General features: G+C 39.7%; 1 protein-coding gene across 1 annotated transcript in view; it reads right to left on the bottom strand.

The window, feature by feature from the left end:
* Nucleotides 1-14,500, bottom strand: part of RNF38 (ring finger protein 38) — a 105,881-nt gene that overhangs the window by 19,125 nt on the left and 72,256 nt on the right. Inside the window, exons 3-5 of the mRNA XM_054397433.1 lie at nucleotides 6,156-6,349; nucleotides 3,798-4,011; nucleotides 359-526 (exon numbers count right to left, since the gene is read on the bottom strand). Of these exons, the coding sequence (XP_054253408.1) occupies nucleotides 359-526; nucleotides 3,798-4,011; nucleotides 6,156-6,349 (576 nt within the window). The remainder of the gene's footprint in view (nucleotides 1-358; nucleotides 527-3,797; nucleotides 4,012-6,155; nucleotides 6,350-14,500) is intronic.

The raw sequence follows: 14,500 nt of genomic DNA, 5'->3' as shown, positions 1-14,500 counted from the left end.
GGTCATCTGCCTAATAAAAGTATTAGAAACCCTGCTCTTATTCTCTGAAGGTATGCAGAGCAGCTCATACACACTGAAGTCAGTTCATAAAGTAGCATTTATTTTGAAGCAAAAGTCACCAGGACACTACACCATAAACAGTTGTGCTCTATAAAGACAGCAGGCAAGTACCATATCTTACCAGCTATAAGGCCTACACTGCCATGCCACTGCACTTTACTACAGGTTAAAAAAACCTGCTATTTCCAACACAATAAAAGCCACATAGACACTGAAGCTCCAAGTATGTAAGACTGTCATAGACACTACACTCTTGTGTCTAAGACTGAAACTGTTGTAAACACAGAGACCTACTTACTGGGGGAGGCACACTGCAAACTGGAAGGTGCTGCCCACTGAAAACCACTGAGCACCCTGGGACCTGCTGCGTGGTACGGGCTGGGATGTGCTGGTTGGTGCAAAGTGGTATTCCATGTGGAGCCACTGTTGTCACTGTGTATGAGACAGGAACTGTGCCTTGATGGATCTGCAGCAAAAGGAAAAAAAATTAACATCCTACTGTAAACTCTTCGTATTGTTGTACAGTGTGCTTTTAACTACATATCAGGAAACAATATATTCAGAAACAAGGCTTAAAAGGAGGCACATGGTTCTAAATCCTGTTTATGAAAAAATTCTTCTCCATGGAGCATTACTTATTGATCAACATCAATCAATTCTGGGCAAGGCCAAGAGGGACCACTCAACTTAAAATGTTAAAGCTTTAAGGGCACTGTACAAGAGGACCAGCCTCAAACTGCGACAGGGTAGGTTTAGGCTGGACAACAGGAAAAACTTTTTCACAGAAGGAGTAGTCAGACATAAGGCTGCCCAGAGAGGTGGTTGAGTCACTAACCCTGGAAGTATTTAAAGGTTGTTTAGACATGGTGCTTGGGGATAAGGCTTAGGGGTGAACGTCGCAGAGTGGGGTCAACGGTTGGACTTGATGATCTCAAAGGTCTTTTCTAACCTGAATGATTCCATGATTCTGAATCATTCAGAAGCCTCCCCCACTCTTCAGTGTTAGTCCTTAAAAAATAACAAAGCAGTAACCCACACATAAAAGCTAATATGCAAGAAGCTGAAGAATCTTATGAACTCCAAATGAATTGATTAATAATTCAGAGAAAAAAAAACCCAAAAGGCGTAGTTTTCATCTTTTAAAGAGAGCAATTTCTTGATTCACTCTCAGACTAACACTCAAGCTATGTTTCTTAACCTAAATGTCATAGAATGGACAATTGGAATGCTAGGACGGAAAAGTAAACATGACTAGGGCAGTAGGCCACGAGTATCCACATTTATATCAGGAAACAGACCCACACAACTCAGTTTTCTAGCTAGTGATATTCTCTCTCACCAAACTAAGGTCTTAAAGTATTCTGGACCTACAAACCACTTGGTGTTGGCATTTTGTTTGTTTAAAGAAAAAACACACACAAAAGTCCCACTAAACAAGAAATCTTTCATGCTCCAATAAAGCTGATAATAATTAATGTAAAGGAGGACAGTAGAAAGTAATTATTCCAAGAAAGCTCCATCTTTCTTCATGATCTGCTAAAATGGAACATGCTTGCTTAAAATGGAAAAAGTAAGAACTGCTCATCAGGAAGGTAAAAGTTAAGTTGAAGACAGCTAACCTGCTGAACTGGAAGTATACAGTCAGACACAGAGGTCTAAACAGAACAGATCAATGAACTTAAAGCGTCAACTTGTATACCACTAACGACAGAAACCAGTCTCATGAGAGAAAGAATTTGGCCTATTTCTGAGTCAGGTACAAAATCTGGGCATAATGTGAAATGTTGTGTGCCATTTTGAAATGTTTACTTCTCAGAGTAAAAATAAAAATAAAAAATGGCTTCTCAAAATAATGATGTTGTTGAAGTATAAAACATTAACTGAGGTCCTCCATGGTGGTCTGGAAACACTAACACTTATCATAGACGGTGCTTGGAAGTTAGAGATAAACAGATGGAAAAGCTGTTTATCCAGGCTTGTCATGAGGTAATATTGCCATGTAAAGCATGATTTGAATTGTTGAGATGCTGCAGTGGTAAAATTGTTCAAAGTGTTCATTGCTGACAGATGGCTAGTGGTGTTAGGCTTCTGCCCTTGCACTCGATTCCAAATGTAAATATGTCCCTATTAAGAACTGCTCTACACACATAATACAAAGTAGAATCACAGAACGGTAGAGGTTGGAAGGGACTCTAGGAATCTAGTCCAACCTCTCTGCTGAAGCAGGTTCACCTAAATCAGGTTTCAAAAGAACATGTCCAAAGCAGGTTTTGAACAGCTCCAGAGGAGATGTGACAACCTCTCTGGGTACCCTATTCCATGGATCCATCACCTCAACCTAAAAAAAAAATTTCCTTATGTTTAGCTGAAACTTGCTGCATTCTAGTTTGTGTTCCTGCATTGCCCCTTGTCCTGCCACTGGGCACCACTGAAGCAAGACTGTACACATCCTCTTCACAGCCTACCCTTCAGATATTTACAAGCATTGGTAAGATTCCATTTCAGTCTTCTCTTCTATAGGCTAAACAGACCCAGGTCTCTCAGCCTCTCCTCATAAGAGAGATGCTCCAGTCTCCCGACCATCTTTATAGCCTTCTGTTGGGTGCCTCTAGTTCCTTTTCTCTCTTGAACTAGGGAGTTCAGAACTGGACACAGTGTAGACTATTACAGCTCATAACCTATATTGGTGCATGGGGTGAATTCTCCTCAAGCGCAGGATTCTACACTTGCCCTTGCTGAACTTCATGAGGTTCCCCTCTGCCCTACTCTCTGTCCTGTTCAGGTCTTGCTGAATGGCAGCACAACCTTCTTGTGTGTCAACCACTCCCCTCAGTTTTGTATTGTCAGCAAACTTGCTCAGGGTATGTGCTATCCATTCACCAAGGTTATTAATGAATATGTTGAATGAGACTGGACCCTGTGTTCACCCCTGGGGAACACCACTAGCTGCAGGCTTACTACTACACTGCACCACTGATCAAAACACCCTGAGCTGAGTCATTCAGCCAGTTCTGAATTCACCTCACTGTCTACTCATCTAGCCCACACTTCCTAAGCTTACTTACAAAGATGTTACAGCATACAGTGTCATAAGCCACCAGTAGTTATGTAGCTGTACTGAATGCAAATCTGTTTTTAAGAAGCTATGTCAAAAGCTGCATTCTATTATGTGCAGTTTAAGAAATGGACATCTGGATAACCAGTTGTATTTCTCAGTTCTCAACTATGTAACTAGTAATGTACTTGTGCTGCAGCCCACTGATTTAACAAACAGCCACCACAAAGGTCGTATGAACAGGACCACTTCTTTTACAGGGCCTCAGTCACAGAGTTCTATGCCAACTGGAGCTGCAGACAGGAATTACTTACTTTCTGAGCCAACCACAAAACCCATTTTTTTCATGCCACATGAGGGTTGATTAGGCTTGGACGTCTAATTCAGTTATGTGAAATACTATCATGAGTTCTGCTATGACAGAACATTGGAAGAGGCTGCCCAGAGAGGCTGTGGAGTCTCCTTCTCTGGAGACATTCAAAACCCACCTGGATGTGTTCCTGTGTGATCTGCCTAGGTGACCCTGCTCTGGCAGTGGGGTTGGGCTAGATGATCTTTTGAGGCTCCTTCCAATCATTCTGTGATTCTGTGAACTAATTTGGGGACAAGGGTGTTCTTAAACATTTGGGGAAAAAAATCCCAAACAGCCAAACCTCACATCTTTGTACTATAAAACTCTTACCTGGTCATGAATGTCAACCATTACTGCATTCTGCTGTGGTGGATGACCAGCTGGGTGCAACATACGAGGAGATACATTCGGTGGGTGAAAAGCTCGAGGCTCTTCTATTGCTTGCTGCTGTCCATAGGAGAGATGGTGATAGTTTTCATCCTGGCTAATGGAATTATGTCTAGACAAACGATCTCTCCTTGTTCTCTGACGTCGAACAGGAGGACTGGAAATGTATTTAAAAAGTTAGAGATTATATAAATGACACAAATCCTTCTTAGTAACCAAAGCCACCAGAAAATCAAGTATCAAGTGATTTATGTTGTAAAATTTTACCGAAACAGGTTTATTAGATTGGAATAAAACCTCTGACAAAACTGCTAAAAGCCTTAGAAATGTTTTAACACAGAAGTGTTTTAACAGAGCACAGCTTAATGCTGTAAAGGAAATCAAGAGAAGAACTCTTAAGTGAATATTAGCCTGTTAAAAAAACACACCACTTGGATTACCAAATTCAGTGCTCAGAAGTCGATAGCAAGCTTCAAGAGATTTCCAAGCATTTATTATAGGTAAAAACCCTCCAGTACGTGACCACAGATTTCTCCACGGTCCTCCATGGCTCCAACCAGTCTACAGAATGGTTGGTCACTTAGTGACAGCAGATGAAGTAGCAGACTCCTCTGAAGAAACAATTATTTTTTTTTTTTTAGCGCTTATATGTTCACTGCATAACTTGGTACCAAGATCTCTCCAAAAGATCCCAGGAAACTATCATTGTGATCATCTTTCTTTTTTGGAGTGGAGAGCTGTTGTCTAGATCAATTCAGGGCAGAGCATCTACCTCTTTTGAGCAAATGATCTACAAATGTAAGTTTTGATTATGTATTCTTGTTTAATTGTGTGTGTGTTCTAAGCAGACCTGCTACTATCTTGAGCTAAGACTTCTGTGAATCAGGTTTGACACTCATAAAATGATGTGTACACAGGTAACAAAAATATTAGAAGTTCTGATCAAGTCATTTCTCATTCATTTGGAAGGGGAAAGAACTGGAAGAACAAAAACATTCACCAGTACTTTCAAAGCAACAATAGCATAACTTCCCTGTAAAGCAGGGCAGAAAAAGTGAAACAAATGCTAATTCACAGCAAGTCAGGCAAAAGGTGTAACACCAGTTTGCAACATAGCATTCTTAAAACATAAACCCCACAATCAGACCAAATAATCTACAAACAAAAATCACACACACAAAAATTCAAAGCCTTCCTTATCGTTACAAATTGCCATGTCAGAATATACAATCTTTAGGGTTTTTCCCTGAAGCACTGAGAACCTAAATTTAGGGTCCTATTGATGCATTTGTATTAATTCCAGTGTCCTTTGTTGGAGTTTTTGATGTACTCTTCATCTGTGCATTACTAGTATGACATACCTTTTACATTCTCATTACATAAAGCTAAGCATATATATGATTGCTAACCACTAAGCCATTAAAGCTTAAAGAGCCATCAAAGAAAGAGATGTTCACTTTTTTAAGTACAAAGGTTGCTTTAAAGTTGCTGTTTCTTGCTATGAAACAAAAATGCTCTGAATGCTTTAACACAAAATGTCTATGTGAGGACTTTCATCTAGAAAAATTGCAGCAACAGAGGGAAGCTACAAAACAAAGGTCCAACGCTTTGAAAAAGAACAGAATTTCTCTAACTGCCACCAGCACTTATCTAAGGTAGCTTCTCATAAAATTACACCTAATCTTGTCTTTGCTACAAGGCCTGGCTTTACTTTTCTATGAACCCAGAATTACAAGGAACCAGAGCCAGCAAAAGCTGCTCTGACAGGTTAATGAGCCACAAGCCAAAACCAACATGAAAATGTAAGTCCTATTACATGTGAATCAGTCACCTTGACAACTATTTGACATTAAGCCCACCTCCTCATTCTCCCTAGCCAGTATCCCTCATCTTTATTTAGATTGGGTTTACATATGAACATAATTCTGACTGCAGCAGAAAATGACAGCACTATGTCAATAACTCCTAACATCTTTAAAAATATCCTGATGAGAAAGATTTTTTTTCACATTTTTCTAAATGCTTTACTCTAGTGAAGAACAAAAGAGAATCAGGCTCATAATTAAAAATGTTAATAAGCATTCTGTTCACTGAGTTGACTATTCACACGAATTATTGGATGAGGCTCCCACCTGAATTACTTGCAGTAACTTCTGAGTTAAAACTGTAGTAACTTACATATCAAGGAAATGCTATCGTTTAACTACATGTGATCTAGTCAGTGCTGACTGAAATATACCTCCCTTGAGCTGAGATCACAAAGAGTAAGAAACTGTTTCCCAATCTACACAGCTTGCTCACCTTCTCCTGTTTCGTGCAGGAGTGTTGCATCGTTCCCCTGAGAAGTGGTGTTGATTGGGCCGAGCCAAAGGAGGCTGCCTATTTGACGTCATCTCCCATGGTCGCATTGGTGGTGATGGGGCTGGTGACGCTGCTGTATAGTCAAAGACTGAATGGGAGAGGCGTTGTCGCTTGGGACTAGGACTGCCTTCGCTCTAAGCCAGTGCAAAAAACAAAAACAAAACAGAAACAAAATCCACCTCCGAATGACTGAATTACAATACAATCAGTATTGTTCTGGCTGCTAGCATTAGGAGTTACTTACTGAAGACTGAACTGAAACATGATGAAATTAAACACCTGCAAGTAGCTGTCTCTTTATTATGTATTTGTGATGGGTCCATACCCTGAAACTATTACTAATACATTGTATTTTAGCAGCATTAAAAGATAAAAGTTCTAGCATTCACACAGAACCGTAACTCTATCAGAAAACAATAACATGAATAAGTATAATATATTGTACATCCCTCCTGCCCTAGTATTTATAGGCTACATAAGCATGAAAGGATCACAGAATGCTTTAGGTTGAAAGGGGCCACCTACTCCAATCACCCAGCAAAAAGCAGGGACATCTTTACCTAGATCAGGCTGCTCAAAGACCCATACAACCTGACCTTTCTAGGGATGGAGCTTCTATCACCTCTCTGAGTAACCTGCTCCAGAGTTTCACCACCCTTACTGTTAAAAAAATTATTCCTTGTATCTAGCCAAAATCTACCCTCTTTTAGTTTAAAATCACTACCCCTTGTCTCATTGCAACAGCTTTGGTAAAAAGATTGCCCTAGTCTTTCTTTTAAGCCTCCTATAGGCAGTAAGGTCCTTCTTCTCTTCTCTAGACTGAACAATCCCAACTCTCACAGCCTGTCCTTACAGAATAGGTGCTATAGCCCTTGGACTGGTTTTGTGGCCCTCCTCTGGACCCATTCCACAGGTTAAAGTGCTTCTTGTGCTAAGGGCTCCAGAGCTGGATGCATTACTCCAGGTGAGGTCTCACCAGAGCAGAGCAGAATTGCCTCTTGACCTGCTGGCCATGCTTCTTTTGATTCAGCCCAGAATCATGTATAAGATGTGTAAGCACAGCCTTCACAACAATGGAATCTGCAGTTGCCAGTAAGCAGATGTCACACACAGCTTGCACTCTGCATTGCATCCCTTTCCTATCAAGTCTGTACTTACACAACTAAGGAGACATTTGCTGTGTACTGCAGCCTACTTTATTTCTGCTTAGCCCAGCACATAAGTGCTTTGTCCTTCTACTTATTTGTGTGTCATTAAAAAGCACTTATACATAATCTGAAAAAAAGAAAAGAAAAAAAAAAACAACTAAAGACAAGTCTCTGGTTAAGTCTGTGTACTCCACTAAAATTCTGCAGGAACTACACCATACCTAAAATTTTCAGTGCTAGTGATACAAAGCCCATTCGGCTCCAAGTAATGTTCTCCCAGCTGGTTCCAAACACAAGTAATTTCCTCTCCACTTCATTGTATGTCCATGCTACTGAATCAGTAAATAGAACTGTCATTCTTCTCAAAAGTTCCCATAGATGTCTTTGAATCCAGCAGCAAACTTAAAGATACATCTATCTCCTTCACCCCACTATACTGTCAAAATTACAACACATGTTGTTAACAAGCACAACAACTGAAAATAACAAAAAAATACAAGTTCTACTCCAGAGCTCACCAACCCAACACATGAAAAGTAAAAGCAACACAGAAACTATTGCATTGGATCCATTCTTAAGTCCAAACTCACCCAGACTTCCCTGTCAGAACACACGTGGTACAAAACATATCATAGTGTTTTGCTGCTCTCCAGATTGTTGACACACCTCAAAACTTCCATTTCAATCCACCACAGCATTATTTCAATTAACCAAGATGACCCCACTGGCTTGTCTGCAATGGCTTTGTAGTCCTAACTGGCCCTCTCAGAGGCTGGTAGTCCACAGATGATTAGAGGTCTTATTTCATATTTACTTGCACACTAGACTGTACAGCTCTCCTGGTTTTCAGCTTTACAGGGGTCTATCATTTTCGGACCACTATCAGTTACTTCTTGGTAGGTTACCACTGATGTATAGCTTGTCCTCCAGTGTTCTTTCCAGTGCAAACACTCGCTTTTTAACACCCAGAAGTTTTGTCCAGGTGTTTAACAGAAAAAAGGTATTATCCCTCTATTTAGACTTAGGGACATTTTTACTAAATTTGATTCCTTTGCAGCCCCATGCTTTCAAATACTTTAACATAAACTGCAGTTTTTCCCTACTATATCTTATCTCAAGTAGTCACTACTAATGATTAAGGGACAGAAAAAAGGTAAAAAGTGAAAAAAAAAATCCTAAACTCTGACAAAATCATTAAAAATGGCAGTGTTTATTTTTAAATGGTATCTACTATATGCAGAACTAAGAGCATGGTTTCCTTACGGAAACAGGCTGAAGATGCATGTGACTGCTTGTTGCTCAATCTCATTTGAACTCCCTAACCAACTGCACTTGTTTGGGGTTTTGTGGGGTTTTTTTTGGTTTTTTTTTTGGTTTTTTTTTTTTTTTTTTTTTTTTTAATTTTTTTTAAATATGTCATAAGATAGGTATGTACCTGAAGGTTGATTAAGGTAGATGTCCAGGCAAAGGGTGACTCTTCCAGAAGGCTGCCTGCCCTCAGCTCACAACCAAAAAGTGGAAGAGACACCTGAGAAGTGCCTTGAGAGTAAAGCTTCTGTGAAAATATGTATTTTGTTACATTTCAGAGAACAAACACAACAAAGCATAAAGGAACTACATTACCTTTGTTCTATCATTGAGAACTCTTATTTAACCTATTTTACTGTTGTAATAGAGCAAGTCAGAGAAAAGGACAATTTGAAGCTATCAAGATGAGAGAATATTTTACATCATGATGATGGAATTCTGTTCAGAGAAACACAGGTAATTAAAAAAACGGTAAATAAAGTGTACTGGGGTTGCATGACTGCAAAACAAAACATCAAAAAGAGGAAGGAAACACCAGGTTTCCTTTCCAGGTTTTTGTCAGAAAACAACACATTGAAATAGGAAACAACCACTGCTGTCCTGCTACATTCTACACCACTACTACTGCCCCAATTTAAATCTGGCACCTTTCCCAAGCATTAACACTAGCATACCCTGCCCTGTAGAAAACAGTCTACTTCAGAAAAACATTTCTTTATTTTTAGTTTCGTACCTGGAATGCACCAGTCCAAAGACAGCAAAGATGCAAGGTGCTAAGTAGTTAACAATCATCATTGCTTCAAATTACTCAAGCTCCATAAATTCTAACTGCCATCTGAATTAAGCAACAGTCTTTTCATTCAAAATTGAATACCATTAAACAGAAAATAAAGATGAAACAATTTTTGGAACTACACATTAAGTATAGACTGTAGTAAAAAATAAGTAAACTGAGGGTAACCCAAACTTACTTGTAAACAGATGGCATAAAAGAAAATCAACACAAATCTAAACTCAGAGAAGACTTGGTCTTGTTCCAGTTTTCATTAAGAAACAGATTCTCATGTGATGATTGTAGCAAGGTAATACTAGCATGTGGGGAAGAACAAGAGGTGTAATGATATAATAATGCATAATTTTGGTTTTATGCAGCTGTCAACAAGCATGTGGAATATGAACGTGAATTACAGCACAGGAAGTTCCACCTCAACACGAGGAAGGACTTCTTTACTGTATGGGTCACAGAGCACTGGAACAGGCTTCCCAGAGGGGTTGTGGAGTCTCCTTCTCTGGAGACTTTCAATACCCACCTGGATGCATTCCTGCGCAACCTGCACTAGATTATGTGGTTCTGCTCTGGCAGGGGCGTTGGACTTGACAATCTCCAGAGGTCCCTTCCAACCCCTAACATCCTGTGTGTGATCCTTTGAATAACTAGATACTGCCAGTGTAATTTTACAGTCTATGTTATTATTGGTCAGCAAAGTTCAATAGTATGTTTGTGATACTTTCAGCAATGATGGTAGCTCCCCAAACCTGCAAACCATTCTAGCTTTACCTTGTTAATATTCAACGTTCTCTGGGACTACTGCTGCTTTTTATACACATTATGCTATGTCTTTTTCTCCTGCCCAACAGGAAACATGAACAGAACATTTGGCAGCCATCAAGGCATCTTATGTAGCTTTTAAGTAACAAGCACTACTTTATTATAAATACTAATTCAACAAAAAAACCCACAATGAATGGAAATACAAATTACTTCCTATTGCAAGGCAACAATATCAGGACAATGGGATTGCTACAAGTAAAAGCAGCAACTTATGTCAGGACACTAAAACCTACTATCACATCCCTGAAAGCTGGCATTTCAGAGATATCATCCATACAGCTTTGCCTCACTTTCATCTGTGTGCCCTATAAACTCCCACAGTATAATGCTTACTTACAAATATGATTAAAGTGTATGTCCACTTCTAAAGCATTCTTTACAGGAAGCATACTACTAAAAAAACTGTAACATTGTTACACTTCCGCACATGTGTCTTGTAGCATTTTTTTTGTATGTTTTATCTCAATTCTGTTCCATTTATTTGGGGAAAGGCTAGATAATTTCACCAAGACAACACCCTTTGAAGAGTTTTCCATTGCCCTTCTCCAGTTAAATTATAGAGATTGCACACCTACATATAGATGATCAACCGTTACAGAAGAGAATTATGACAAAAACAATTGCTGCCAATGTCTGAAAATCACTTTCCTCTTCAATCCTCTGCCTATTCTTGCCTAATGGTTATGTGAAGTATAAGAAACTACTCCACACCCTCAATCTCAAAGAAAAGTTAGGTTCAATGTGACAGAAAACAAAGGTCACAAAAGCTGAAGCATTAATTACAACATCAGTCTCTATATGCTGCCAGGCACCAAAGACACAGTCAGTTCCTTCAGAGATGGATTTATTGGCTTGTTTTTCACAAGCCTGCCAACTATCTACAAAAGCCAGCAATCTAAATCTCTAAGCAAATATTGGTTAAAATACTGCCACAGAAACAGTATCTAGTATGTAATTTTCAGAGCTAAGCCATCAGTCTGATTAATACCAGAATTATCAGTCTCCTCATACACACTTTTAAAAAACATTTTATTTCCTCTGACAACTCCAAAGATAGTATTTCCTTCACATTTAGTCCACATAAATATTACTTGTGTTAAGAAATACAGTTTTATCTTTATCCATCCTTAGCCTAAGTAAGTACTTCGGGGAAAGTACTTACTTTTAGTTAAAATGAGTAACAAGACTTATTTAAACTACTTGCTGTTCCAATGCATTGACAACTCACTACTAAGCTAACACATTGCATGATTTTTCACCATGGTGACAGAGCTCCTCATCTTCTTCATACTGAGGACTGTGAATATAAGCATCAGATGCCAAAGCAGTAAAAGAAGCAAAGCTCCTCTCCGAGCAGCAAGTAAAAGCAATTTAAGGGACATTGAGGAACAGGCACTTCCTCTGGCCTCAGGAATTTCTCCTACAAAGTCCAATGTGCTCAGTGAGTTGGGTGGTGCCTCCATCCCCAGCTGAGATTCACAGGTGCTGCTTCACTGTTTACAGGTTCAAACAGTAGTAAAACTGAGCATGTATCCCAGGATACAGCACACACAGGGCACTGAACCTGCTAGTCACACACTTTGCCCCAGACAAAGCTCTGCCTTCAACAGCACTCACATATGGGACTCACATAGAACACAAACCAGTAACCCAAGTTCTCTTACACTTGTGGTCTGGCAGAGACAAGAGGTCATTAACACAGCACATACATGACTCTGTCCAGGTTCACAAACACATGCACTTCCATGGATATTCCAAGTACCGTTTGGGAAAAAAACCCAGCAGCCTCTCACCTCTTGCTCTAACAAGAGTACTTAACAAAAACTAAAAGGATGGGTGTAGGGCTTATTTTAGTGCACGCTTTATACAAGGCTGAAACACTAAACTTTGTATTAGAAAGAAATTTAAATATCAGAAAATATACCGAAATTGATATATTTAAAACTATGCTGGTGCAAGAGGAAAGTGATGACACAAAGACAAGGTATTCAGCTACAGACACATTTCAAAAAGATCGAAATTTTCAACTTTAAAAATCATTCTGCTTTTTTAGCTGATGGGACAGAGTCAGATAGAAAGTTTACCTCAAAGCTGTCTTTGTCTACATCTCTGCTCAACACACCATACTGATAAAAAAAAGTCTGTGTAAAACACAGTATTATGTATTCTCAGAAACTGAAAGTCAAGATCTAGGTTCTTCAGGAACCTACCATAGTTTTCTCTCTAGATTCTTCCAGTTTCTCCATATTGCAAGAAATTTGAAGCCTCAACAAGCGCTCTTAATTCACTTTAGAAACAACACAATGAATCAAAAAAACAACCTACATAACTGGTACAACCTGTCCTGAAGGGTCAAACCCCAAACATGGCCCAGCCCAGACAATGGGCTAAGAACCTGTGAAGGTGCTAACCTGGACAGTTCCTGGGGTCCAGATGGCCAAGGCAAATGTATAGCATGTGTGATTAACATTGTAAGCACTCCTGAATGTGCAAACCCGGACACTTCCTGGGGTCCAGATAAACATGTACCATATGTAACTAACTTTGTAACACAGCTGTGAACTGGCCATATTTGGATATGCCCCATCCCATAGGTCCAGTTATCAGGGTTCTGTGTTACCAAAGGGCATTGTCTTGGGACAATATTTAAATCAGCCAAGAAGTCAGGTAACTTGCCTTGTCCTCACCCAGACAGCAACAAGAGCCAAATGCTGCCCAAGTAGCAGCTGAAGAACCTGCTCTAGCAGATCAACAACTTCATCCATGCCTTGCACCTGGACCAAGGCACGAAAGGGAAAAGCTCCAAGGGAATTGAATCCCAAAAGAGGCTACAGCCTAGCGACTGGGCATGACAAGAAAGAGGCCCCCTAGGCCTCTCCAAGCCAAGGACTGCTTGAATTACAGTCACAGCATCTGGGAAGATACCAGGTAGAGGAGCAAGTTGTGAGTACCCAGCTAATCTGCCAAGGAATCCCATTTGTGGGAAAACCACAGATCACAGCACCTGTATTTTCAATTTGAAGTGCTGTATTGGAAAGGTTAGATCTGTGTTTAAATCATTTAACTGTCTTTATATGTCCAGTGTAAACCCACAACTGAATTAATTGAGCTCGTGACTACATTTCATAAATAAGTTACGGTGGTGTTTGAAGGTACCACCACCAGGAAATATTAATTATAAAATATATAAAAATACTCATTTTTTACACAACCAAACTGTCATAAATATACACTGCTTTTCAATATACTGTAATATTCCCCAAATTTCTCCAGAAAACAGAGGAAACAGGTCCCAGATGGCATAATGAGCTGCAACATTTGTAACTGTCACAGTGGTCTCCAACACCTCTCACCCTCTATTTATGCTCTCTACTTCTCCCATTTCTGACACTTGATCTGTTCTCTCCTTATTCCAGGCCATTCTCCACATAAAAGGAACTTTTCACAGCTTAAACAAATACAAAGGCCCAGCAAACTCCATCCATGAGGGAGGACACCAAGGGACAGCAGACTACAAAAGTGGCAAAGGTAGCCCAGACAAATTGGCACCCCCCAGCACCTTAGCATCCTGGATCAAGGACTACACTGCACAATACTGCAGCCTAGGGTGGTGATTTCTCTCCTTTTCAGTTATTTCTATCCTCTCTTTTAATCTTCTCTAACTTCTTGACAAGTTGAAGAACACTTCCTTTACTGTGCTGCAATTGCTGTTTGCATTTAATAAAGAGTTCAGATGTGTTCAACAATAGCTTGGTGCTGGATTCACCTTTGCTGTCCATGGTGAATCTCAGAACCTGGCATGGCTCTATCTCTAAGTTCAGGGTCTGAGGCTCAGATCATGTCAGATGGGTCTACCCCACGTTGTACCAGAGGAGGTTTAGATTGTATATTAGGAAGAATTTCTTCACCAAAATGCTTGTCAAGCTCTGGAACAGGGTAGGCAGATAAGTGGTTGAGTGTCCCTGGAGGTATTTACAATATGCATAGGCATGGTACTTTGGGACATGGTTTAGCAGCAGACGTGGCAGTGTTAGGTTAACATCTGGATTTGATGATCTTAGAGTTTTTTTTCTAACCTAAATGATTCTGTGATTACTTCTAAAGCTCATCTTATTTAGATTATGCACCATGTAATACAGAGCACTTGTTTTAAACATACATGGACCATTTCATTTTTACTAACAGCTTGTACAAGTTAATAGACTCACTCTAAAAAG

This window comes from Indicator indicator, chromosome Z (genome assembly GCF_027791375.1).
Source record: "Indicator indicator isolate 239-I01 chromosome Z, UM_Iind_1.1, whole genome shotgun sequence".
Taxonomy (NCBI): domain Eukaryota; kingdom Metazoa; phylum Chordata; class Aves; order Piciformes; family Indicatoridae; genus Indicator; species Indicator indicator.
This window is presented reverse-complemented; position numbering and strand designations above follow the sequence as displayed.